Here is a 27,731-nt window from a genome sequence, read left to right on the forward strand (position 1 = left end):
TAAAAGGAAATGTCAACTACCATGTTACATTTTATATACATAGATATGTATTTATATATATATCTAAATATATAAAATGATTGTAGGAGCTCATACTATAAGCTGAGTTTTAGTACAGTACTTTAAATATACCGGTATTTATTTTCAGTTACACTTCTGCACCGCTTCTTTCTAATGCAGAACTTGATACGGACATTGGTTGATAACAGCAAACAAAATAATTCATAAAGAATATTATTGTCTTATCATGCAATGTAGTAGGCATCCTGTGGCACTATTCTCTTACCCAAGTATTTACAGTACTGCTGAGTACCTTAGCAATAAATTCACCAGTGTTTGTTTGACTGCATCAGTCAGGGCACCCAGCAGTGACCCAGGCTGAGGCTCCTGTCACACGTGAGTCTCGATGAAGGAGTGTGTGTGTGTCAGCATTGGGGCTGAGCTGGCCAGTTCAGAGGCTCCGTTTTGAGACTTCCCAGCAGCACTGTACTCACAAATGTCCAGGAAAAACTCGTAGTTCTTTAATTTCCAATCTTTGAACTTCTTGGATGTTAAGTTGGGATCATCCAGAAGGTTGTTGATAACTGTGAGGTCCCCTTCTTTTGCCTGGCAAATTCCAGAAAGACAGAGGACAGGTTAAAAGGAAATTTTGTATTTCAGCACTTTACTTCTTCTTTAACTTTAATGCCAAGTGCCAGAAAACCTAGTAGGGAAACTTTAATGTTTACCTAAATTCAGGAAGTGTTACAGCATAAACTATTTGACATTCAGTCTGTGGCACGTGCTACAATTTGCCTACAGAGAGTGCCAAATAATCTCTTTTTTTCCCTTAAGCTGAAACATATTTGCTTTCAATGATTTTTAGTTTCTTTGAAACTTAATTTTAAAGCTAATGAAAAGCATTAACAATAGAAATGTAAAGAGATTAAGGACATACAGTGACATAAGAGGGAATGGCTTCACACTGCCAAGGGCAGGGATAGATGGGACATTGGGAAGGAATTGTTCCCTGGCACAGGGTGCCCAGAGAGGTTGTGGACTCCCCATCCCTGGAAGTGCCCAAGGACAGGCTGGATGGGGCTTGGACGAGCTGGGATAGTGGGAGGTGTCCCTGCCCATGGAAGGGGGAGGAACTGGATGGGCTTTAAGGTCCCTTTCAACTTATCAGCATTCTGTGATGCACAATTAGACTTTTCCCAGTTTATATTCCTTACACAAAATCAGCAATAAAGCCTTACTTTTAAAGTGCTCTTGAGGACTCGGATGTGGTGCAGCTTTTCGTTGATCACTGGGTCATTACACCGCTTCACGAAGGACTTGCGGAACTCCTGCTTGGTGGAGGGACGCTGCTCTCCAAAAGCTGACAGACTGGCTTCTTCCAGAGTTCTGTAGAGCTCTTGCAGACCATCTGTTATTTCTTCAATTTCTTTTATGTTTTCTGAAAGGAAAGAAACAAACCTAACAACAAACCTGATCATTCAGCTGAAGTCTCTAAAATCAGCAATACTGCAACTTCAATAATATCTTTTTTTAATCTGTTACTCAGTTCTGCAATGTTAGTTTTGATGAGACAAGAACATTTGCATCATCCCAAAGCTCAATTTTTAGTGCTACATCCTGGCATTTCAAGTACAACCTCCTGTGTTTGCCAACATCCAACAGTTCAACTTCCAAATCCTTGCTGAGAACAGTGCCAATACCACTCTGATTTTGATGGCAGTAAAGTGGATCAGAAGATGTCTCAGAGCTTACCTTCTGCACAGAAACTATTGTGCCTTCTAATAGGAACCTTCTCTTCCAGGTTGTCATCGGGCCCTTCGATGGACTTTACGCGTCCCTTCCCGCGGACGTCTCTGTTCCGGGGAAGGCTTTGGCTGCGCTGTTTCTGGGGCCGCCCGTGGGAGCCGTGTCCCCTCGGACACTCCACCAGAGGAAAAGGCCCATCCTGCTCAAAATTGTGGCGCCTCTGGACAGGCAGCGTGGCTTGTCTCCGTTTGTCCGGGGACATTCCGGGCCGGCCGCTCATGTACTCCGCCTCTGGAGGGACAGTCTGGAGGAAATGGAGCCCTGAACTGGTTAAGGGAGTCTCTATCAGGTCCTGCCAGGAGCGCCGTTCTCGGTAGGGAGGTCTGCACCCCGAGGAGTGTGTGCTGCCTGCTGCATCCTGCCGGGAGTCCTCGGCAGAAGAGTGGGAATATGTTGATTCGCTGGAAAAGTGTCGACCTTGTTTGGCTTCAGGGAATGGACTTGAAGAATTCACCTGGAAAGATACAAAAACATCTGCCCGTGAGACAGTGATTTAAACAGACTCAAGTTTACACTGTGGTATAAAACTATATGATATCTAGTAATCAGATGGACTGATGGGTTTGGTTTGTCATAACATGAACCACTGTAAACAGAAGAGAATTAGCAGTGACAACTTTTATACAAGTGCTCTTTTAACCACTCCCTATTCTTGTTTTGCACATTCTCTGCCCACAAGCAACTCCTGATGGAAAGAAAAGTGTAACACTGGTGCAGGTTTCCTGAAGACTTGTCCAGCTTACTCTCGTTTCAGCTGAGGACAGTGGAAGTCTCCAAAAGAAACCATCATTAGATTTCTTTTCTTTGTTTTTTAGGGGCCAAACAGAAAAAAAACCATAAAAACAAACCCAAACAACAAAAACTCCAGCACCCAGGAAGATTTTTGGCTGGGGGACTGTTGAACTTGCGAAACGATTTGAATGAATTCTGCTGGGTCTGTGTATAAATTTAATTCAAAACAAAGAGAAAGGCAAAAATGTGGAAAAACAGAAAGGGAGGGGCTTAACCTGTATCCCAGTTGATAAAACAGCATCACATGGGTGAAAATCAGTCTGAACTTCACCCATGTGATGCTGTTGTCTCAGTCACTCTTTCTTTGGTTCTGGCTGTGTGAGGATCGTGTCATTCACGCTGAAGAAAAATCTGAAAGAAAAATAGAGAACAGTCCTATCTGTGCTTAGAATCATAGAATAATTATCATAATTGCCTGTGTTTTTTTTAATAGAAATGTTCTATTTGCAATATTGTCATTACCGTGGTATTGTACACAAGTTTGTAAAAAAAACCCTTTTCCTAGAATGATTTGTTCTTCAAAAAAGAACTGAAACATGATAACTGCGTGAATGTGAGCTAATCTTAATCTCTAGCATCCAGTATCCAGTATCCATAATTGAAAACTAGTTTCAACTATCCCATCCACCTTATTGTTTTCATATTCTGCAGTGAAGGTAAAATTTGAATATTCTGTTCCTGTTACGATGTCTAGTTTCACCAGTCCTACAAAAGAAGGTGATATTTGCAGCCTGGTGACCAATCTGTGTCAGGAGCCATTTACCTCTCCTTCCTTTCTAACTGATTTGCTATGGAAAAATCCAGGTCTTGGCTCATGAGGAGCAGCAGTAATTTCATTTTTACAATCACATCCAGCTTTGTTCCTCCACCTTTGTGGTGTTTAAGTATCCCAGGACAAGGGAAGTGCAAGTCAAGGCACAGAGCTGTTTCTGGTGACCTAGGGCCACGCGCAGTGACTCACTGAGGGTGTGCGGTGGTAGGTGTCACACAGCGTGGAGGAGCCCTCCTGCTTCAGGGTCAGGGAGCCGTCGATGTCGTCCTGATCGCTTTCGCTCCAGTAATCTGCTGACAAAACATTCCAGCTTTCACTCAGGTGCTTTTGCACAAGAAAGCAGATCCCACATTTTAGCAACATCCTTCCATGGCGAGGTAGATGTTCCCCAGTCACTGCAGCCCCTCGGGAACGGGCTGGTGGAAGGGTCTGGCACCTCAAACACGGAGTGCAGGAACCTCCGCATGCTTTGGGGAGTGTTACAGAAGGCAGCCTGGGCACCTGACTCCCACTGCACAGAAAAACCAACTTCTGCTCACAGACTTTCAAACAGAAACCTCGTTCCAGATGCTGCAGTAGAGCCAAGCCTGAACACTCAATTTCATTGGGCATAACAGGTTCCACTGTGGTGGTGGGGAAAGGGCAAGGCTGGCACTTCAGCTCAGGAGGTGCAAATATTGCTGAAGCACACGTTGTGCCAAGTCTGTGATGCCTGCACTAATTTCAGGGGGTGAACATCCCTGAGGGCTGGTATCTGGGAGATCACACCTCATCCTGGGCCCCGCACTCTCTTTATCACTAATTTTAAATATTTCTTAAAATCAGTCCTCAGGATTTTCTTTGGCGGTGGCACCATAAATGTAGTCCTTCATGGAAATGTATTCATACCAAAACTGATATTTGAAAAGATATGGCCATATGTAGATAAAGAAGTCAGTTATGACCTCTCCAGCTTTATTAAAATACTGAACAGATTTGTGCTGTCTCCTCTTTTCTAAATATAATCACTGAAGCATTACCTTCATCTGGGTGAATATCCTTGTCATCAGGTGTGTAACCAATTGCTGCGAGACCCAAACGATTCATCCATCTAATAGAAGGATAAAAATGAGGAAGAGAGGTATTTAAAAGGAACAACTCATGTAAATCTGAAAGCATCCACATTCTGAACATCTGGAAAAGTCAGAGACAACCCCTAATGCAAAAAGGCTGTTAAACCCACAATTCAGATGTGTTGGGTAGTTGATAAACAGGAGTGAAGAATTTATCACATTTATTCTGATTGCTACTTATGTTTATTTCAAGAACTTGCCCGAATTGCCAAAATACTAGAAAATAAAGCAGAATTGTGATAATTATTGTCTGAAAACCTGCGTTGGAAAATAAGTTGTATTAATCTCGCATCCTCAGAAAGGTAAAACATCCTATGGGCAGTTTGGTTATTTGCTAGTCTGGATTTACAATGCTGATGATAAAAACATTTAATGTTGTTGAGCTGTGAGATCAACATTATTTTTCCTTAATTTGTTTAGTATAGACTTTTGGATTTCTAGAACAAGACTTGGTAAATTGCAAGTACTTCAATATTTGCATTTGGCATTGGATGTGCTGGGTTCTTTCTTTGTCCCCAAATTATATAGTTTGATAGAAAATAACATTATTTACTTCATTAGGAAAATATTATAGTTTATTTTGGGGAAAATACCTTTTGAGTTTTCTTTTTGTAAAATTACTGGATGTTTCTACAATATATAACTGAAAAATTGGGAGAAAAGGAAATTAACACACAGAGGGAAAAGTCACTTCTTAATGTTCAGCAAATAGAAAATCAAGAATTATATCTTGTTTTCATCAACAGGGAGATATAACTGTAGAAAAAAAACCCTAATAGTGACATTTATAATGCCTGGGATGTTTTTAACCATTCCCTTCCTAGGTGACTAAATTCTTAATTACATCATTAATTTCCCAGAATGTTGATGTGAGAGTTTATCTAGAAGCAGCTCTTTTTTCCGTTCTGAATATTTGCAACATCAAATATTTTAATAATTATCTTCTTCGTTAATGATTATTATAATGAAAAAAACATCTTTCACAGGCCTCAAGTCAGACATTAGTGAACAGTACATGGAATATCAAAAAGGATGAGTTGTTTTGCAGATTAAAACAAGAAAACTGTTCAGTGTCATTCTTTCCCACTTGTAGTGGAGGAGAAAAAAAAGCTTTTAAGGACATATGTGACTGTTATTGTCCAGGAGAGTGGTGTGTGGGAGATGGGAGGCACAGCAAGGAGGCAGAAAATGAAGGAAGAGTGAACTCTCCGCTAAAAATAGCGCAGAGTTCAGCACGTATTGATCTCCTGGTCTCGGCAGCTCCGCAGAGGCTCCGAGCAATGATCTTAATCTGTGATATTGGCACTGACTCACTGCACGGCCTGCAGCGGAGCCTTCCACCAGTCTTATGACTTCCCTAAGTAGCCAAAGGGGACAGCAATGTTTGCTTCTTGCAGGGAATTGTCAGAGGGTTTAATTGACTTGCAAAACTATGAAAATAAAGGACTGTACAATCATATTGCTTTGCCTCTCAGTATTAAGGCAGAAGTGAGCAAACTGGAGAAGAAAACGGAAATGATGATTAGTTTTCCCAAATGCCGACTGCAGGGTAAGGACTGCTTACAGCCGTTGTTCGCGCCAGTGCGTCAATAACTCATCTTTATCATCAGGGAAGTACATTTAAAATGGATTAACAGATTTACAGAAGAGCTTTTGCACAGCTCTCTCCAGCTTCATTTCCCTCAGCACACGGTGCCTTGATGGCCTGGCATTTGCTTCCCTTGCAAGACAGATTCTTTCTTGCAGGAATGGCAATGACATCATTCCCTGCTCGTTACTAAGCATCTGTATTCACCAGTTTTTCATCAGTTGTTCCCAAATTTCTAAACTCATTAGCACTGGAGCAAAATAGTTTTAGTCATACTTTGCCATATGCCTTTGGCAATTAAGCAGGATGGCTCAGTGCCTTCCGCTGAGGTTCTGCTTAAGCAGCAACAATAAATTAGGACTAATTACCATTTTCCAAGTTAAAACAGACTCAGCCATTTGTGTGGTCAGTGCATGGAAATTTATATTGTCTTAAATTTCTTGCAAAATTTCTTTAGTTGCTCGTTGTTAATTTGAAGGTGTTGGATCTTGGAAGCAAATATAGACACCAGTTGAAGTGTTGGGATTAACCTTCCAGACCAGGGAGGTTCTGAGGATACCCAGAGTATCAGCTTTATGCATATGGCCTCAATGGCCAAATCTGGAATTAGCTGAAGCTAATCTTCCTTCTCTAAGGCTGCTCAGGCTTTTCTCTTCCAAAGGCCAAGATCATCCCCAGCTATAGTTACAAGGACTTTCTTACCTCATTTACCACAATTCAGAGTCAGCTCTTTGTCAAGCCATAATAAAGGGTTATCTGATGATATTCAGTGGCTTATCATGATAAAATCTCTTCTGATAAAAGAACTAGAATCTCCATTTTAGGTTTTGTGTTTTTAAAAAAAGCACGAGTGGATGTTTTTGAGGTTAATCACGAGATATACAAGTGGTGAGATTACAGCTCATTTTCTTACAGTTAATTTTTTTTTCCCCAAGGAAATGCAAACTCAGTCCAAAAGGAACCCTACATAAACTAGATGAATTTCCTTGATGAGCAAACCCCTTTCATTTTTCAGAGAACTGCAGTCAAGGTTATAAAAAGCCCTTTGTGGAGGGGTTGGAAAGGCAGGCAGTTGGTTTGAGCTCTGCCCTGGGTGCCCTGTGGGGAAATGTTGGGTTCCAGTTGGGCACTGGGAACTCCTGTCAGAGCTGGGCTCCAGAGGGATGGAGGATGCATATCCCACGGGGCTGGGCACTGCAGGGCTCTGTGTGCTGCCCCTCAGCACAAGGGCAGGGGCTGCATTGCTGATTTGGGTTCTAGAGCTGTGCCCCAGCTGCTCTGGGACTTCCCCGTGCTCACAAGGAGGCCTGGGCTGTCCTGGCAGGGGCACCTTTGGGATCTCACGTGCACATCCCCGTACCTCGACCGGGGCAGAAACTGGACTCCCTCCCCTCCAGTCCTGCCTTTTGACCTGGAAAATTTCAACAACTCTTTCCTGCTGATAATTAAACAACTGAACCAGCAGGATCCACCGAGGCTAGGCCATCCAACAGAGCACAGGTTTGCACTCTGGATGGAAATTGTGATGACACAGAACAGCACTAAACATCCCACGGATCCTCTGCCACAACATTTTACCTCCAGGACTGTACAAATACCCACAAGATATAATCACCGTCTTACCAAGGCACTTTGTAACTACAGGGGACCAAGAAGTGGGTTGGTTCTTATTGCCTGGCTTCCAGTGAACCAAAGGCAGGGAAAGGTGAACCTCGAGTAAAGTCATCAAAATGCACAAATTTTGTACTTTGTCTCAATTAAATTCTAAATAAATCAGACTTGGTTGTAATTAGTTCTGTGGGTTACAAACAGGCACTGTTGTCATTGCTTTGGGATAAAATAGAGCTGCCTGGTAGTATTTAAGTTAAATTTACTGAGATAATTCTGGTTATTACCCAGGGATTACAGCCCAGGGGGCTCTTCTGAGTCTGATTCTGCCCCAGGCTTGGGCTGTGATGAGTGAAGGCACCAGGGCAGTGAGGAGCTGAGGAGCTGTTCAAGAGTCAAAGCCTGATACTGAAGAGTGAACTATGCCCCGAATTGTCAGGAATCAGGAGCACTTTGACCCACTGACAGAAACACCAGGAAATGTTACAGGGGCCCAAAGAACTGGAAACAATTGCACACTGCTTTGCTCTCCTAACGCTGTATTAAAAACAAGAATGTGCCACTCTTCAATGTACAAATTAATAAATTTCTGTTTCCTGGCTTTTGTGGTTTGGTCCTGCTGAGCAGGACCTCAGCCAGCCAGGTCAGTGGGAGGTTCTGGGAGTGAAGGCAATTAAAGTTTCCACAGTGGCATCACTCTCACCCCCTTGACTGTTCCTTTCTACAAGTCCAGAGTGAAAAAGCACAAATAAATAAAACAGCTTGGACAATCTCAGTTCTCATAAATTGGAGAGAATGAAAACCAAGGGCAAGAGGATAACCTTTTTTTCCTTCCTATAAAAAAGGACTGGAAAGTTACAATTTTTAGGTTATAGTTAGAATAGTTCCATAAACCCATGGAGAAGAGGTGAGGAAGAAGTGAGTTTCTGTGGCTCAGAAAAGTTTCATTTGCTAATATCCTCACTTATTGCACATACCAGATGGCTGGTTTTAGAAGAAGCTATTTAATTCAAATGAATATGTAAAAAAATTATGTCTGGAAAAGGTGTAAATTCAAGAAAAGGTCCAACTACTTTCACTATTTCTCTCTGTTAAATGTTCCTTTATAAAGGAAGTCTATGAAATCCTGACATATTAACAAAAAGAATAAATAAAATATACTTCCTATCTTCCTTGCATCTTTTCATCATTGATTCTTGCCCTTGTACTCCACCTCAGCTTTGTGTTAGGAATGTTTCAGTGCAGAAATATTTTTTCTTCATTTTTGAGATTGCATCTACATTTGAGATTATTTGGTTAAAAGGAAAAACTAGAACTAAAGTGGAAGTTAAATTTCACTTGAATCAAGTTATCTTTAAGTCTATTAGAGATTCCCTTGAACCATTTACTTCATATATAGAATTTATTCAGTGCAGTTTACATTTAATTTCTGATCAAAATCTTTGTACTATATTTTTTTCTACATCACTGGCATAATCAAATCCCAGAATTTACAGTAAAATTCTTTGCAATACACAATTAGATTTAAAAATTGATTTTGTACTTGTTATATTAACTTCTCTGACTAATCTTTCTTACTGAACACCTGAAAAATCAATGCACTTCCCATTTGGGTTCCTAAGGTACATTATTTTCACTATTTTCTATGATTATGCAGGTAATACATTCATTTAAGAGAATAAAGGATGCTGAAATAGGGGTGGCTGAAATGATGATGCCTTGATTTTCCTCCACACAAAAGAAGCCCCAAACCATCTCCTGGTGAAGTTTAACCCAGAGCAGATCCTTTCCTGTGAGCTCATTTCTCCCCTGTATCAGCCCCCAACAGCCTCTGTCTCTGCTCTTTGATTTGTCACAGTTGCTGGGATTTGTTAAGCAAAATCATCCATGGGATAAACTCTGAGTACTTTCTGATTTGATAATTTGACATGACTGTTGATCTTGTTTCATGCATTGTCTTCTCAGATTTGTCAGGCTGGAAAAATAGGAAAAAAGCCTGAGACAGTTTAAGAATTGACAAGTGAACCAATCTGTGCCCTCTTTGCATGGGCATCTACTTCATGCACTTAATGGGATTTTTTTATTTATTTTAAATTTTTTTAAACTTGATTCTGTCAAACAAATTATGCTCTGTACTCAGAAGTCTGGTTTGGTGTGGGTGTTTTTTTTTGTTTGTATTATGTTTTCCCCGGTGGGTAATACACAAAAGAAATTCACTATTTTGTAGCAAATAAATTACCCTTCTGGTACCAGCATTTTACTGTACAAATATAGTCATGTATCACAGACAATAAAAGCACACAATAACTGATCCAGAACCAATAATAAACCCTAAGGAAATCACCAAAACAATCACATAAACTCACTCAACTGGAACTTTATTCACATATTCAAACTTTTACCCCAGCTTTCACCAAATGATTGGCCCAAAGGAAAGCTCTGGAGAAAGAAAACTTTCTTTACAAGCAAGAGAACTGATCTTAGTGTGGCATAAAGTATGGGTGGGGTTTTGGGGTTTACAGGTGAATTTTTTAGAGAAATGGGATGATTTACTTGTGAAATTGTATAATTCTGCTTCCACGGTTTTTTAAAAATCAGCTCAAATAGGCCAAATAATGGTGTTAAATATCTGGCTAATTCGTTATAATAACATTTATTATTTCTACTACTTATTTTCTATTATTTCTTATTTCTATTACTAAATCTTCAGATTTGGCAGAGTTAACTCTGTATCTCCAGCACAACATCACAACACAGATTGTGACACTGCCTTTACCTCAGAGAGGTGCAGGGCTGGAACCTCTAAATCTGCTTTATGAAATGAATGAAATCACTAAATCTGGCTCCCAGAAGAACTCTATCAATTCACACTGGTGCTATTCACAGCAGAATTTGGTTAGGTTAATTTCGTAATTTCAACTGGGGGAAATGGAACTGCACAAGTCTAGGGTAAATCACGCAGAAATTGTAGAAAGGAGCCAGATGCTTGCCCAGAAAAGGAGATTTGGAATATTCCAGCTCCGTCCTAGGAATTCCTGGTTCAGTATTTTGCCCCAACAGGGCACAGCAGCTCAGCTATCACCCTGTGCACTCCCATGAACATCGTGGTTTCACCCAGTCCTGGGAGCCTGCAGCTAATTCTGATCAGAAAATTGTTTTACTTGTGCTGCACTTAGGAGCTTTTATGTGAGAACAATAAATTAGAGGGCTGGTGTGGCCTCGGGCACGGATTTGAAACAAGTTTATGGGAACATAAAAGGAAAAAAAGAAAACCTGCTCTTTATGATTATTTACAACACCATTGGGAAGCTCCATTCTGGGGATTTCTGTTTGAAAAGTACCTTTCATGTTCTGCAGAATTATCTCCTGCCTTTTCATCAGGTAAGGGGCTGAGAGTAAGAGCTCTGTAACAACTTACTCAGCTCTGTTTGAGAAAGAGCTGTTAAATTAGGCCAGCTTGGACAATCTCCTGCTCACTTGTCCAGTTTAAGAGAGAAAATGTCTAATAGGGGCTGAGGGCTGAAACTTTTAGTTGCCAAGAGCTTTACTTAGGTGTTAGCTTATCTAAAGTGGAGACAAAGTGCATTGAAACTGTAAAAGATGTGTTAATCCTGGCTCACCATCTGATCTGGCCAAGACCTGTCAAAGAGACCAACAAGCCTAAAATTTGAGGGAGAAAATAGAATTAACTTTAGTAATACACAGATTTAGGGAAAGTCTTGAGTAACTCACTTGGTTATACCCCATATGAAGAAATAGATAGGAGACACCATAAAATTTACTTATAATCAGTAGAAATTTAATTCAGAATACCTCAATTTTCAAACAGCTCTTTTTTCAGAGAAATATTGCACTATAATTTTCAGGTCTTGGAAGATATAGGAGTAACCCCTATAAAAATCAATCATCATTCTATTTCAGTAGCAACTATTTGTTATGTTTCTTGAATGAATGCCGAAGATTTATGGGAGTTATTAAAATTGCAAAGTTAACCCAGTTATTCAAATCAAAAGTGATCAAATTATTCAGCCTAAAATAGAAACTTTAAAAAATTTTATTATTTGGAGTCCATGATGAGATTGCAAATGCACTGCACTGCAGACTTGAATGGCATGTAAGCTTTAAATAAAATAGATATTGTAAAACAACTGAATATTAAATTCAGTGCTAATTAAAGCCATAAACAGGTTATGTGTGGTGTGGTAGGAGATGAAGCACTTCTGGGAAATAAGGCCTTTAACAAGCTTGGAGTACCAAGCTAGAGATGAGCTCATCAAGTTCATTATTAATTCATTTCTAAGAACACGGCTCCGCTCGTGTAAGAGCTGACAAAACAGCACGAGCATGAATTTTGCAAACCCGAGTAACACAGCAGGCAAAACTCAGCCACAGCTGAGTGCCTCGGTCTGCTACAGAAGAATCCATCCCTACCCACTGGGGTCCAGCTCTTCCTACACCAATGTGGGGTTAAAGGCACATTAAAATACTCCAGAGTGGGAAAAAATATAATAAACAGTGAATCTGAGGTGAGAAACTCTAAAATGAGCTGTTAAAACAGAAGCTGGTGGCAACAGTGGTTAGAGAAAGAAAATTCCTCTCATAGTGAATGAAGAATGTTGCTTTCCATGCCAGGACTCCTTCACTTTTCAGCATGAAAATCCAGTTAAATTCTGTGCTGAAAGGAGGAGTGGGAGATGCCATGCAAAGCATTTTCCCTATTTCCTCACATCATGGGGTTAGCAATTTGCTGGGGAGAGATTTGTGAAATCAGTATTTTAAACACATTTTTTCATCTATGAATCTCGCTTCCTCATTTCTAATTTCACACAGGATCTCTGGGAGAAGGAATTCCAGGAAGCCTGTAAAAGCTGCAGGGATGCCCAGGGATTTTCCAGAGGGAACAGTTATCCATCATTTGGGTGGGGAGTGAATTCCAGTTGCTCTGCAGGGACAGAGTTACTGAAGGGAAACTACTGCACAAAATACTTCAAGCAGAAGTTTGCCCTTTGCTTTCTTCATAAGAAATCAGGGAAAAGGCTCTTGTAAATTCCAGAGTAAATGATGTGAAGGATGGTTTGGTGTGAAAAGACACACTGGCACCTTCCCAGCTGTTCCTGTGCTCCATGGCCATCCAGGCAGCTTCCTGGGCTCCCCATGGAAAAAATCAATGGATGTTGTAAAAGCAGCTCATCGAATGTGTGTCAAGACCTCCTGGTTCTCCTTGAGTCAGAACATTTTATGTTTAATTTATAGATATGATCAATGGCACTTTGACAAACAAGAGCTACCCCAGCAGCTGAAATCAAGGGAGACCAGGCAGAGTTAAGCCAGCAAAATATCCTCACTTTGGTTTTGTCCAATCAAACCTGAACCACACTATGGAACTGAGCAGTGGAACATTAACAACCTTGAAAAAATATCTTTCAGCAAACTTATACCCTGCAAGTATCTCACTCCTGATACTCATCACCCTCATCAGTGCAGGATGAACAGGCTTCAACAGTTCCACTGCAGCCAGGCTCTCACCCCAACATACCTGAAGAGCCATGTAAGCCACAGAATATAAATGTTCAATTCAACAATGATTTGTAGGCCTTAATATTCCAAAGGAAAAAACCCATCTGTATCTGTCTTTCTGAGCTGGCAAACATTAAGGACGACTGTAAGAACATCTCAAAGTTTCAGCTAGCTGTGCCAGGAAAAATTTAAGACTTCCCAGTATGGTGACCTTGTCCCAGGTGTCCTTGTGCTTTCCACCTCAGCTGGGAATAAACAAATTTCTGATGTAACAGGAGGAAGGAGGACATCTGACTCTGCCTTTTGGGATCTGAGGCCCCGTCCCACCTTCACCCAACCTCTGCCTTCACCACTGAATCACAAAGGAGAAGCACAGAGTAATTTGAGTTAGAAGAGCTCCCAGGAGGTGTCTGTTCCCACATCACCCACAGCAGGACCAGCTTTAATGTTGGATCAGGTTGTCCAGCACCTTGTCCAGACAGAAATTTGGAATGTCCTCTCAGCACACCTAAGGACATTTAAAAACTCACTGCAACACCAAAAATAGAACTTTGCTTGCTTCTGCTCTGTGTTGGGACAGTGATGTGGTGAATAAAATTAATTGCTGCTGATTTTCCATGTTTTTGGGGTCGTTGGGATTGGAAGGTGAATATATATATACATACACACACACACACACATTCACACACACACACACACACACACACATATATATATATATATATATATATATATATGTACACACACCCGCCTGGGTGTAGTCTTACAAGTTTTGGTGTGGGTGCAGTTTTATATACCAGAAAAACACTGATCCCACTAAGACTTCCAGTGTTTATCAACAAAACATCACAAGGGTGATGAATCTTAAGCCCATTAATAAAAGAAAAAATTGTAATTGACATAGATGAGGCTGACACAACTTTCCTTTGCAGAACCCAGACGTGTCATGGCAGGAAGTGTCAGCAAAATGAGCCACAGAATGTAATGTATTTACTGAAATGAATGGAAAGCTAATTCCTGAGTACACCATGAGCCAGCTCATCGTCAGGCTCTTCCACCAGGCTCCAGGAGTCTATTCCTGTGTGAGATGAAACATTGAAGCACCAGGATGAAGAACACCCCACAAAAAGAGGACACATAACTCACCTGTTCATCTCTTCAAGGCAGTCGGTTGCGAAGTAGAAGCTCTTTATTTTGGGGTGACATGCTTTGAAGGCGCTATAAAAAGAGCACAAAGAATAAAAAAACACCTTTTCTTTCAAACTATTTGTCTACAAATACAAAAGGTTGTCCTGCTGAATGATTCTTCAGCATGTTACAGGTTTCACAGGCATTTGTCATCTTCAGTCTGAATTTTGCTGCCAAAATTCATAGATGGATTCCCCCTGATCTGAGTTCATCTACATTTGTGAGCCTCATACTTTGCAAAAATTTCAAAAGCCCTTGATTGACTTAAAAATAGAAATCCTTTGGCTAACCATTGATGTTCTACATCTAAAAAATTTTTAGGTGAATTTGATAGCATTATTGAATATATTCAAGTACATCTTAGTTGTATTCCAATAAATGCTTGGTCCCCCCCACCTCTTCTCCTGTATTTAGATGACTGGTTTGTATTCTACAAAAAGAGATGCAGAAGGCTGCCGTGTTGAGCTCTAGAAATCTCTGGAATAATAGATAATAATCAGATGTCTTGGGTGATTATAATCCACATAAAATGCTTTTTATTAATGCTTTTATATGGTCTAATCCCAGAGCTCTTCCTCAGCTGAGCAGCTGAAAACTGCTAAGAACAATAACCACAGTTTTTATAATTTTTTTGTGTGGGTATAATGAAAAGGAGTTTTGCTATCAAGGAAACCAGAAGGTTCCAGCACTAAAGGTTATTAATTTGATTAGCTGGCAAACGTTAAAAAAATGCCACACTATCATTGATAACATTGATGTTAAAATAATGACATTTATATGGTGATTTGCAGATGTAAGAATTAGATTAGGAATCTTTACACGTGGAATTATGAAGAACCTGTGATGCAATGTTTCCACTATTAATATCTTAAATGCAAATGAGTGTTTTATTAATTACTATGACTTATGGCAGTTTTCAAAGAAAAGATGAAAGCTGAAGAAGCTTCACCCAGGCACAGTGATTTTTTTATATATACATATATAATTTATACAAATGCATCCTGCAACAGCTTTCCTAACAAAAGTCCTACAGCGGAGTTGTATTTCTGTGCAGTTCCTTTTTTCATGAGGCTAGGGATATAAAGGGTAAGGTTACCTTTGCACACAGGGTTATCATTAAGTATTAAATTCCATAAAAGGAGACTGTAGAGGTATTTAATGTTGTTCTGGCACCTGGACAGTGATAATTTCCACTGGAGAGCCTCACTGCCCTGGCTACTGGAACTTTGCAAATAAAAGCAGGGAGTGACTGTGAAATCCCAGACAGGAATTCGTGGTGCCCACTAGATGGCACAGGCTTGTTAATTATCTCTCCTTTGATCATTACATAAATGCAGTTTTAAGTATGCTCTGATCAAATTTATGCTTTATTTTAATGGAGTGGTATGATATGATTTTAGTGTCAAGAATTCTTATCATCCTTTTTCTCCTGCTTTTAATGTGGAACTTTTTAATTCCCGTGTGCCAGGTGAGTACCAGCAACTCCAACTGGTTCTATGGAAACAGCTGTGGGTAACAAAAGTGGAACAGTTTTGTGTCTTTAGAACATGGCACGTCTTTAATTACACAGAGATTAGCAAATGCTGTACTTCCAACAGAAATTCCTTACAGTACTGCATTTTTGATGCTCAAAATAGAAAATCATGACTAAACAAACACTCCTGCACAGTTCTACTGTTGGTCTGAACTCTCTGCCCAACCACCTCCTAGTGGGATTGCCTCGGATTGGAGAGGATAAGGGTGGTGGATCTAAAGATTCTAATCCTCTTGGCTAATCCTGAGAGCATATCACATGATGGAGTTTCTGCTTGTAAATAGGATTATTTTCCTAGACAGGAAATTTAAATACATACAGGCATTCAAATGCCGGTATTGGGGTTTCAAGTCAGCGTTAATGGGTGGAAGTTAGTGTGAAAAACAGAGTTTAATTTGGCTCCACTCTGCTCCTGTAATGTAATAAAATCTATGATTAGTGGATCATTTTCTAGTGGAAGGTGTCCCTGCCCTCAGTAGGGGGTGGAATGGGATGATCTTTCAGGTCCCTTCCAACCCAAACAAGGCTGTGATCCTGTGATTATTAGAATATTTTACATTCTCATGGGAACCCTGCCTCAGTTAAGGTTACAGAGAGGTGAAATCAGGAGTGTGCAACAGGTCAGGCACTGTCTGCAGGGCTCCTGGCACGGCTGTTAGAACTTGTGAACGTGTCATAAAATGCAGAGAGAGCAAGAATTTTGTCAGGATAAATCAGCTGAATGCTGCAGGTCTGGCTGCTTTTGCAAAGGAGTTCCCACAAGCCAGGTCCCTGCAGACAGCTCTCATTGGTTCCTATATGAATTTTCCTTAGTATCTTGCTGTCTGATATTGTGATAATTTCCTGAGATACTGAACATTAAAGCTGCAATAATGCATTGCACTCTTACGTATCTGCAGACTGCAGAAAAGAGATCTTTATTGCTATGAAATGGAGATCCCAATTCTGTGCAAACTTGTGATTTAAGTGTATTGCAGTTCTGTGTCAGGGCTGTAAAACACAACAATAAATCCATCTTCATCCCCCAGCAGTGTCACTAATATTATTATTAGGGAAATGTTTTAGATACATTCCTAGCATTAGGAACTGGAGTCTCCAGGGCAACAATTTGAGATGTATAAATATGAGTAATTCAGAAGAATGATATCTATATATTTATATTTGGCTTGGTTTGGAGGGCCCCAGACTGGCTGCAATAATCAAGATGTGGCCTAGTGAGTGCCAGTTTGAAGACTAATCCCTCCATCCATTTGTTGTACCCCAGTTAACACAGACCAGGAAGTTTCTTCCCTCTGGGGCCCACTGGTGGCTCAAGGGGACTTTGCTGTCTGCCAAGACTGACAAGTTCTTTTCAGAAGTAATAAAATTATGAAACTGTAGTAACATTTAAGCTGTGCCTTCATGTCTGTCTGTACTACAAGGACATTTGTATAGAACCCTGACTGCACACTTTCAACCTGAAGTGCCAAAACTGTGGCATATCCTCGATAAATTTAAGACTTGCATTAACTAGGCAATGAAAATTTTCACTAGGTGGAAATTGTTGAAGGTTCAGGCAAGGCACCAGTTGATAAAGATTAATTATGCATGTGGCTCAATTAATCTTTATCTTTGGGAATCAGCATCATCATGGGGCATTATAATTATCAGTATCTTTGAAAATAACACGATATTCTTGTCATACCACAGCACACAAACTGAAATAACTATAATTTCTCATACTCTGCGATCACTTTTAATCAGGAGCATGCAGGTGTTGCCTAAAAGCAGTGGAGAGTTTTTCAGTGGCAATGCAAAAAGCCTCCTTTCACAGGGACAAGGTCATTGCATGTCCAGCCATAGCCTGGAGAGCTGAACCAGCCTGGGATAATGCCATGGTTCCTGTAATAATCTGGGTACCTTCATTAAATGCATTACTGAGGCAAATCATCAAACCATCCCAAATGATGCATTCAATTATCCATATTCTTGTGAAAGCTTTCTCAAGGCTATTCCATCACTGTGAGCCATGGACATCAGGAACAGCCACAGAACAGTGGGAGAGAGAAATCCATTAATTATCCCAGTAAGCCTTCAAATCCTTTAGTTTCAAAAGGGTTTGAACATTTCACATCAATAGCTCTGAGAATAACAGAGATCTGAGGGGAAATCCAAACTGAGTTCCAAAATGTTCTTAGTTCTGCACTGGGGAGGGTTGAAGGAAAACTGACACTGTGGTTTTGGCTTTTTAGAGGAATTGGGCAATGGAATGATGCTCCCTCCTGGCCTTGTGGGACACCCAGGAGAGGACAGGTGAGAGTTTTCCAGGTGTGCTCACAGGGACTGTGGGTTGGAGCTGGCTGCACACAGCCAGGGCCCCCATTCCCACATGATAGACTGAATTTCACTGCTCTCACTTCCAGGTAAAACAAAAGTTTAAGGTGCAGTTCCTATGACGGGGGAAATACAGAAATGGTAGTTCATGCAGGATGAATTCAAATGGAAATTCAGCTCAGGGAAAAAGGGAATATACTATGAACATCTTCATTATACTTTTACCTCTGGACCTGCCTCTTTTTGAAAGGATTCAAAGCCTGGGGGTTCTCAGCTTTCAGTCTGTGCAAAGTTTTAGTTAATCGGACTTTTCCCTGTGCATATACCCTACAGAAATCCTTCTCTAAGCTGAGTTCTGAGGGATTGTGTTCTCATGCTTTGAGGAAAGCTCTGGAAGCTATTTCTAGCTGTGCACAATGACCTTCTGTTTGATCTTGGTTAATTCACCCAAATCTGTTAAGTGCTTTATATTCTAACAAAAGGGTATTATTTTTTCTGTATTTTTATTCAATATCATTATTAATATCTACTCATTGCTCTGAGGTATTTATAGTGCTCAGTTCATGTTTAATTTCTATAGTGATACCCTCAGCTGAAAGGAGAAATAGAAGTGTAAATTGCACTGTCTTGTACTTCTCTGACACGGTAATAATATCCCCAGACAAGAACAGGCAACTGAAGAGCTTTGATTTGCTGATGAGGATTTGCTCTATTGTAATTCATATCTTCAATATTTCCATTGCATTTTGCTCATAGTTGTAGCACTTGTTTCCTCACACCAAAACTACATTCAGTCATTGGAAAAGCACAGGAAAAATCCAGGATGCTTAGTTAAAAGTAGGAAAGTAGGGAAAAATGGAAATAATTCAGGAGATACCAGCAAAGAGCTACTCTCAAAGCATTGGGATTGTTCTGTTAAACCTGTTGATTGCAATCCCAACATTGTTTGGAAGCAGTTTCCAATGACTGTCTGTTATTAAATATTCCTTAATTGTGGAAAGCTGATAATATGCTTTTAAGTGGAGCGGAATGTAGAAGTAGCAATAATACAGAGTTCATTTTGCATATGGAATCTAAATATTTTAGCAGCTGAGAGCAACACAATATTGGGTATGAAAAGCTTCCTCCATAAAGGAGAAAATTAAGATTATATTCACCATTCCCTACTATGATAGTTGTTATGCTACTTCTTATGGGAAAATACAGCCCTACTGAACCTGAGAAAGTTTTATCTCTTTACTAAAGTATTCATTGCTTTTTGATTTACTTATTTAACTGAAGCTGCAACTGGACTGTCTGGCAAGCTGGCTAAAGAGTTATTCAATTCATTTTAATCCAGTAAATGGAATTTACATTACATTGCATCTTTTATAATAAAGAGAAATACTAAAGCTTAAGTGGATCTATGATGTTATATTTACAGATTTCAAGGTTTTTTCTCAGTAATTTCCTTCTCTGGACTTTGCAATGTTCAGTACTATGTATAGCAAACTTCCAAGAGCAATCTTTTATAAATATAATTGACATATTACTTACTGTTTTCGTCTGCATTCAATTGCTCTGTCTATCCTGAACTCGGGTAAACTAATGAATCCTTCTGCTTTTTCATCCTATTGAATGAAGAAAAAAAAAATGTTGAAAAAGAACACAGAATTAAAGTGGAGAGAAATGAGCAGCAGCTGTTTGGGTTTTATATGAAGAACAACTACCCAGTCAAAGGAAATACTGAATGTATTTTGCATGTACTGTTTTTATTATGAAATTGATTCAATTCATCACACAATGTAAATTACCTCTGTGAGGTAACTAAACTGATAATTTCTGAAAGGAGGCACAGCCATCCCAATCCCTTTTTGCTGAAGATCACAGAAAACCTTTTAGCACCGAAACAGAGGAGAGCTCTCAGATTCTTCACCACAAATCAATCAATAAATCAATCAATCAATCAATCAATCAATCAATAAAATACCATTAAAAATCATAAATAAGTACATTTTACAGCTGTTTGGTGGATGACTCTCTCTAAAGTCACAGTTGTCACAGCACGTGCTCTGCTGACAGCCCCTGAGGAGCTTCCTTGGCGAGGTCACCTCTGATTAAATGGGGAGGTAATAACCAGGAAATGTATCCTGTCACTTTTTGTTTCTTTTGAAGCAATTCAGGAGGAAAAGCAGGGAGGAATATTAACACCAGGCAGGTTTTTGAAAGGTATTAGCAAGGACACGGTGAATTATGGCTTGGTTTGAGCCACAGCCTGGGAGTCAGGGGGACACAGCCAGTATGACAAGGGAAATGTCAAACACCACAAGACCTGTTGATCACCCACAGTCTGAACAGCCTCTGGGGCTAAAATCCACAAAAACTGGGGGGGATTACACTGCTAAACTCATCCTCTGGGAGAAAATGGGAGAGCTGGAGTAAAAGATCAGTGGCCAAAGTAGGCTGCAGAGTTCAGCTCAAGCGCTGGGGCTGCTGCACACAAATGGAAGAGCAGCACTGAACCATTTTGGGTTTCTCCCCTCTGTTATTTTCCCTACATTTATGCAGATTGCACCAGCACAGGCCCATTGGTTTTCAGGAAAATTTCACCAAGAACAGCATTTTACACATGAGAAACTGCAAACTCCAGACTAATTCAGCAAAAAGCTAGAGGAACATCGATATAAAAATAACTTCTAGATAAAGAGATTTACAAATTCAGATTTTCACATCTGCTTCACAGAATGCTTAACTAACACAAATGGTTAGACTTTGCACGTCCCCCCCGGCTGAAACTGGGGAGAGCTGAGTGTGAACACTGTTAGTCCAAATAAATCTGTGGAAAAGGATTAACTACAGACATATTCATTTCTTAAAGACTGCCATGAACATCTGCTATTTTATTAAGCTTGAAGATGGACTTGGAGACTTCAAAAAAGAATTTCAATCGAAATATATCCAGCCAGAGTTTCCCAGACAATGGAACAACTGGCCAATAAAGGGACCACTGGCAAATTAAGTTCATCCAAGCACGCAGTAAAAATAGACTTTAAAAGAATTATAAATCCCAAGGTTTCATTTTTACTTTGTCCAGTCATGGTGCGTACTTACGTTCTGGTTCGTGTACCAGTACAAGGAGGAATCCTTCAGGATGAACCAGTACTTTTTCCATTTCTGGGTGAAATAACCTTTGGCATCCTTTTTCTTCCAGAGCCAGCCTTCGCAGTCGCCGTGGCCCAGGTCCTTGCAGGAAATGCGTCTCCTGCTCACGCTGGAGAGGGAACTCCCTGGGAACACCACGGGGTGACAGGGGGAAAACTGTTCCATTTTTAATTCAAAACCCTCCGACTAAAATCCTCCCCAGCCTCAGAATGAGCAATTTCCAAATTCAACAGTGCCCTGCAATTCTGGTTTCCCCATGAACACAAAATTAGAAGGGCCTGGTTTGTGCAATGCTTTATTTAATCTCTAGAAGGTTCATTCCTCTAAGGGCTGCTTTTTCTTTTTTCTGATTAAGATGGACAGCATCATTCCAAAGTAAAAATATATTTATTTATATATAAAAATATATTTATTTAGCCTCAGTCAGGAACTCAGAGTAGGATACAATCTGTGCATAGATGCAAACACTATTTTTTTCTATCTATCTTCCCTTTGGCAGCAGAAGCCCTGTCAAATGATGGGAATTTTTAAATCCAATTTTTATAACCAATAAAAAAGTAAGATTGCTCACTTCCATAACAGTGCATATGCTTACATGATTTTTATCCTGAAGTGAACACCAATATTTTAAATTTACAACATCCTGTTATAGGCACAGCACCAGGAATAGGGTTGTTTGTCTTTTTCTTGGTGTTATTTCAATGAATCCTAATTGAAAGGCTTAGCTTGTCTTGTAAGTATTAATAAAACCAGGTTTCTAATAAATATGGTGTCATTTATTTTCCTAAAAAAACCACTCTGTAGGAAATTTCCTTCACATATCACACTTTTTTTTTTTTTCTGTGAAAAATTAAGTTTATGATGCTACAAGAATTACATTTGTTCTACAGCTGTGAAACAGGGAAGAAATTTTGAGAATATAAAACACCATCCTTTGCTCTGCAGTGTTCCACAAGCAAGTTCTCATCAATTTGCTCATAGATACTCCTTGCCTTCTTCCTAAGGAAGAGGAAATTTTACCACCCACCCAAGCAATATTATACCTCTAAAACTTTTATTTTGGTATTTTAATTTAGTGTTTTTCTTTGTTGCTTACTATCAAATTTAGAAAAATTTGAGCCAAGTTGAACTTTTGATAAAGATCACATTATCTGAGAAGGAGCTTCATTTTCTAGTTTCAAAATGTTAACTGAAGGAAGTTACCTTTTGACCATTTTCTGCTTTTTACCCTGAGGGAAGCGTAATGGAATGACTGTAAGGAAAAAAATAAATAAATTATGAAACACCAGTGCAAGTGACAGCAGTAACATGTAAGAGCTCTCATTCACCCCTCTCCAGGGTTATCTCAGCATCAGTGATCACAGGATCTCCCTTCTGTCATTTTTCCCCTTACAACTTTCCTCAACATCATAAAGAAAGCAATACTCTGCTAAATCTGCAATTGAAAAAGCTTTAAAAAAGATTAATTACAATTGCAATGAAACCATCAAAGAATCCTTGGCATGAACAGCTGTGCAGTAGTTTGAAAACTAAAGTTATAAACTCCCATGAATGAGCTGATAAACGCAGTATTGGAAGTTTGTTGCATTAATGAAATAATTATAAAAATAAGCATTCAAAAAGAAATATCCCCCACAAACATTATGTGCAAAATCCTGCGCTCAATGCCATGTCAAAGTCACACTCTTCCCACCACAGAAGGAAGTTTTTTGGGTTGGTGGTTGACAGAATAAGTCTCAGGAGAAACAAAAAAATATTTTTTTTCTTCTTTTGTGGCAGCATTAGAAAATTGCTACAGATTCTGAAAAAAACCCAACAAAACAAAAACCCTAAAAACATCTCTTTATTTAAACCTAAAAACAAGGACAGTACTCAAAAGCTGGTAAGGATTTGCCTCCAATGTACAAATGCTTAAGAACCCTTGAAAATAATCAGATGAAAAGGAGACTCCAGCTCCAGAGAGAAAAAGGTTTATTTTAAATGAAAGCAGCAGAGGGATGAGCGGGTTTGGACGTGCTGTTTGTAACCCTGGCGCGATTTAGCGCTTGACAAGTGGGAGGTTTTGTGGGGCCTGCAGGGATGAATCTCCTGACTCCCCAGGCTGGAGGAGCTCTCTGTGCTCTCCTGAGCTCAGTGAGTTCTCCTGGGCAGCCCCAGGACAGGAACCAGGGTTTGGTTCCCCAAACCCCAAAACCCCAAAGCCCCAAAACCCCAAAACCCCGCTCGCTCTGGCAGGGAGAGCGCGGTGAGCGAGAGCAGCCACCAGCTCAGCGCATCTCTGCAGACGTGTCTCTTCATTCAAGAGAAGATTAATGCTCCTGTGCTGGAGAAAATGTGGCAAAATACAGAAAATGAAACAGCCAAACCCTGAGAGAAAGTATCAAATGTGCACAGCAGCTCTGGGGGTTTTGTTGATGTGTTGCAAATCGCAGCAGCAATATTGATCTGCCCTGTTGTGTCAGCTGGAGTTCTGTGGTGGCTGGGGCTGGAATAATCTGCTCAGTGCTCCTCTTTCCACAGAAATGCATCAGGGCAAAGTAGGTGTGTTCCTGAAAAACACCTCACCAAACCTTCCCACAATTTAGGCTAGAGAAATGGAGTGATGGAATAAAACCCTATAATGAAATGTGGTGAAATTTAAAGAACTGCAAGACAAATGAAATGCCCGGAGGAGATACCAGAAACTGGTATGTATTGTTTACTATCAAAGTTTTTAAAATAATGAAAAACACAATAAAATGTTGTGAAATGAAAAGTACAACAGATCAAGGGAGAGCTGAAAATATCTTGCTGAAATAAAAAATGTCTTCTAAAAAGCTTAGTTAATTATTCTTCCTGTTTTGTTTATGCCCACATAGAATGTATTCTAAACAAGGAAACCAGAGAAAGCAAAAGGTTTGCCATACCTTGGGAATCAGTAGTTAATTAGCACTGCTAACGTAAAAATTCAAGCCCCACATTCTGAGAGATAAAAGAAGCACTATATGTAATTAACTTGGTGGCAAACACTGCAAGGAAACGGAACTCACAACTCCAGATGACTCAGAGTTGCTATGGGAGACAGACAGATGATGGAGAACTCGCTGGGGCTGTCAGCGTTTCAATTCTTATCTCAAAACCACAACACAAGGCCAGAGTCAGAGAGTGCACATCCCACCATCCCCACCCAAAACCAGCCCAATGGAAGTGAAAAAAGCTGCTAGAATTGAATGGTGAAGGTAAATTAAGGAGATCTCAGTGTAATCAGGGGGTAGGAGAAGTGCAGTCACAGAAACACTAAATGATTGAGTGGTTGTACCTCCACTGGTTTTAACCTCAAGGGTTTTTAGGGAAAACTATTTAGAACTGAGTCATCACAGGCACAGAAAGGTTTGGGATGGGAGGGACCTTAAAGCTCATCCCATTCCACCCTCTGCCATGGGCCACCTTCCATAGAGCAGGTTGGTCCAAGTTCTGTCCAACCTAATCAGTGTAAAATGTGCTAAGTCACATTGAAGAACTGACATTCTACAAATGAAAGTTCTGTTGTTTGTCCTTTGTATGAAATAATTGCAAAATTTTAAATAATAAAGCTTTTCTTTCACACCTATTTTCCAAAGAAAATGGAGCACCTCAAAGTTGGCCCCACAAAAATATTTGAAAATCTTAATCCCCAATCTCCCTATCATAGTATTGGTGCTATTTAAATATTCTAAGAGTTTTAAAACTTTTCTTCACCTTCAGGGTAAGCCTCCCTCCAGAAGTTCCTTCCAGCCCAAGGTGGTGTGTGATTCTCCTCCCCAAACCACCACATACTTCAGAACACACCCCAAGCTTCCTAAACTTAACTGAATTCTTAAATTCCTAAATTTAACTAAAAGTATTGCAGACACATCGACCTGCTGTGGTTGCAGCAGCCTGTTTCCTCAGTATGGAAATTATTCCTAGATTTTTGTTTTCAGCTCTTTCATAACAGAGGCAAATGTCAAGGTTTGGGATATCTTAAGTATCTTTTAAAAATATGGCAATGAGTTGAACAGCTGAGGAGTTTTTTTCTTATTTAAAGCACATTTATAAATCATTACCTTCCTCATGGATGTGTTTCCTGGATGGTCAATGGCAGAACTTGCATATCTAGGACAGACAGAAGAAAGATGTCAAATAACCCCAGGGAAAAATCCAGACTGATTACACAGCGCTTACAGTCACTCTGTGAATTTCTAAATATAACCACAGCATCCTGCAGAACAAAGTTCTGTAAGATTTTGCCACAGGATGCCACAGATACCAAGAATTGACACTTTAAAATGCAAACATACTATATCTGATATATGTAATGCTGTAAAGAATGGAGAACAAAGCAGGGCAGCAGCACCAGAGGCTTTTCCTCATCAGTGCAAACAGCATTGGCCATGATGGAAATAGGACACAGAATCAGGGTCAGATTCATCTGATCTGGCACAGAAATTCTTAAACACACAATTCCCCTTCATGCTCTCAAAGGTAAGGAAAAGGAGAACCCTTAAAACTGTGGATGATTTTGAATTTGTCATGTAAATAGAAACAGAGTGCAGAAATGAGAAAGTGACTGAGGGGAATAATTAAAAAGGAATAAAAGAATTGTGGACATTTTTAGTATATTGCCAAATTCTGTTGGTCATAATAACAACAATTGTTTTAAGTTAGCGAGGCAGGAAGTGGCATTTTCTCATTTGAAGATTTCCATTGTAAGGAGAAATCAAATTTACCAGCAGAAACAACTTCTGCATTGTGGGTTAGAAACATCTATGGTCCTGAAGCAAAGGAAATTTCCAGCCTGCAGGGAAGGGAAGGAATACTCAACATTGAAACGAAATTTTCAAAAGTTAATAGGCAAGACTTCGATGTTCTGAGCTGTCTGTAGGTGACATGGATTGAAGGAAACAGTGAAAAACAAACAAGTTCAGTGTCAGACATTTGGGGAGGGAATGGAGAGATGCCCAAAATGCTGCTGATTGTGCCATTAATGCCCCATTTCTGTCCCTGACAATGCCATCAATGCTGTTCTGTCCTTCTGGGCACTTCCCCCTGATTTTGGGGCTGTTCCTTTTAATCCCACATGGAAAACATCACTTTTGATGCTTCCACTCTCTCTCTCAGCATTATACAATATACAACTTCAGTTATGCATCTGTGGTGGCATTGAAAACGTCCTTAGTGAAGTTTTATTTGCCTCTGTGCAAGCACAATAATGGGTCTCCTTGCAGCAATCACAGACTCTCAGCAGCAAAAATGCTGTCAGGTGATGAAAGCAGTCTGCAGTTCATGATAGGAGCAGCTTTTGAAACCTTGGCCAGGAAGTCAGGTCAGGATCAGGTGTTCTAGCATGCAACAAGTGTCATTTCTTCCCTTGGGAACAGTTTTCAGCAGTCTGCAGGGGGTTTGTTTGTTAAAAGAATTTGTTTATCAAATACCCCTCCCCAAATCTAATTATTCCTGAAGTATTCAGATGTGCAGACCACAGAAGGAGGAAATCCTGATCTTTTCTCCTCTCTAAACTAGAAAATTTTCTGTATGAAGGTGGCAAAACCAATTTAGAGACAGAAAACCCCATAGTACATTGTGAGTTCTGGTTGAAATGCTCTGGATCATATCTGGTTGAGTTATTCCTCAGCTTTATTTTTAGGAAATCCATTGTTACAGAAAAATGGGGATAAATGGAAAAGAAGGGGGGAGACGTGCAGTGATACAAATTATAGGCACCTGGACTAATATTTCTCAAATCAATTAAAACAGTTGATCTACTAAATGTGTTTTCATGCATAATTGTGCTTTTGAAACAAACTTCAGGATCTAGAAATAGACTGTACCAATTAAAACAAACAGAAAACAAGAAACAAATCAATCAATTATTTCAGTATGTCTGCAGAAACATTCCTTGCATAAATAATATCACATAGAAAAGGCTAGATATTAAGGAAATAACTGCATAAATAGCATTTATTTATTAATGTAACTAATAACATTTATTAATTAAATTACATTTACAGTCTCATTCTAAAATACTTATTCTACCCTACAATTTCCTCAAATGGATTTCTGGATATTCCTATTTGGCAGAAACCTGGGGGACTTAAGCAATGTCTACTGAGACTTTGGATGTGCTCTGCCCACCTGTGGGGCATATATTGGAATTTCTGTGGATAAAAAGGTCTCCCTTTTATTCATTTTTCAGAACTTGGACTAATACACACATGTAGCATTTTGGATTTATCTACCTGGTCACAGGAATGCATTTTTAATCACCTCATCTGGATCCATGACTTACATTTAGGTTACTAGAACTTCCATCTCTTATATAATATATTCCTGTTACAACAAATAAATTCTCACTGCAGATTA

The 27,731-nt window shown here is 39.8% G+C and overlaps 1 protein-coding gene across 1 annotated transcript in view; it reads right to left on the minus strand.

Annotated features, from left to right (window-relative positions):
* Positions 1 to 257: 257 nt before the first annotated feature.
* Positions 258 to 27,731, minus strand: part of LOC102100248 (connector enhancer of kinase suppressor of ras 2-like) — a 164,430-nt gene continuing 136,956 nt past the window's right edge. Inside the window, exons 15-24 of the mRNA XM_088062604.1 lie at positions 25,436 to 25,484; positions 22,575 to 22,623; positions 21,321 to 21,496; positions 19,767 to 19,840; positions 14,342 to 14,413; positions 4,390 to 4,460; positions 3,560 to 3,663; positions 1,753 to 2,260; positions 1,239 to 1,438; positions 258 to 606 (exon numbers count right to left, since the gene is read on the minus strand). Coding sequence (XP_087918730.1) covers positions 391 to 606; positions 1,239 to 1,438; positions 1,753 to 2,260; positions 3,560 to 3,663; positions 4,390 to 4,460; positions 14,342 to 14,413; positions 19,767 to 19,840; positions 21,321 to 21,496; positions 22,575 to 22,623; positions 25,436 to 25,484 — 1,519 coding nt within the window. The 3' untranslated portion in view covers positions 258 to 390. The remainder of the gene's footprint in view (positions 607 to 1,238; positions 1,439 to 1,752; positions 2,261 to 3,559; positions 3,664 to 4,389; positions 4,461 to 14,341; positions 14,414 to 19,766; positions 19,841 to 21,320; positions 21,497 to 22,574; positions 22,624 to 25,435; positions 25,485 to 27,731) is intronic.

The sequence above is a fragment of the Pseudopodoces humilis genome, chromosome 15, assembly GCF_049639895.1.
Source record: "Pseudopodoces humilis isolate 2021_Gansu_Grassland_sample_001 chromosome 15, ASM4963989v1, whole genome shotgun sequence".
NCBI classification, from domain to species: Eukaryota; Metazoa; Chordata; class Aves; order Passeriformes; family Paridae; genus Pseudopodoces; species Pseudopodoces humilis.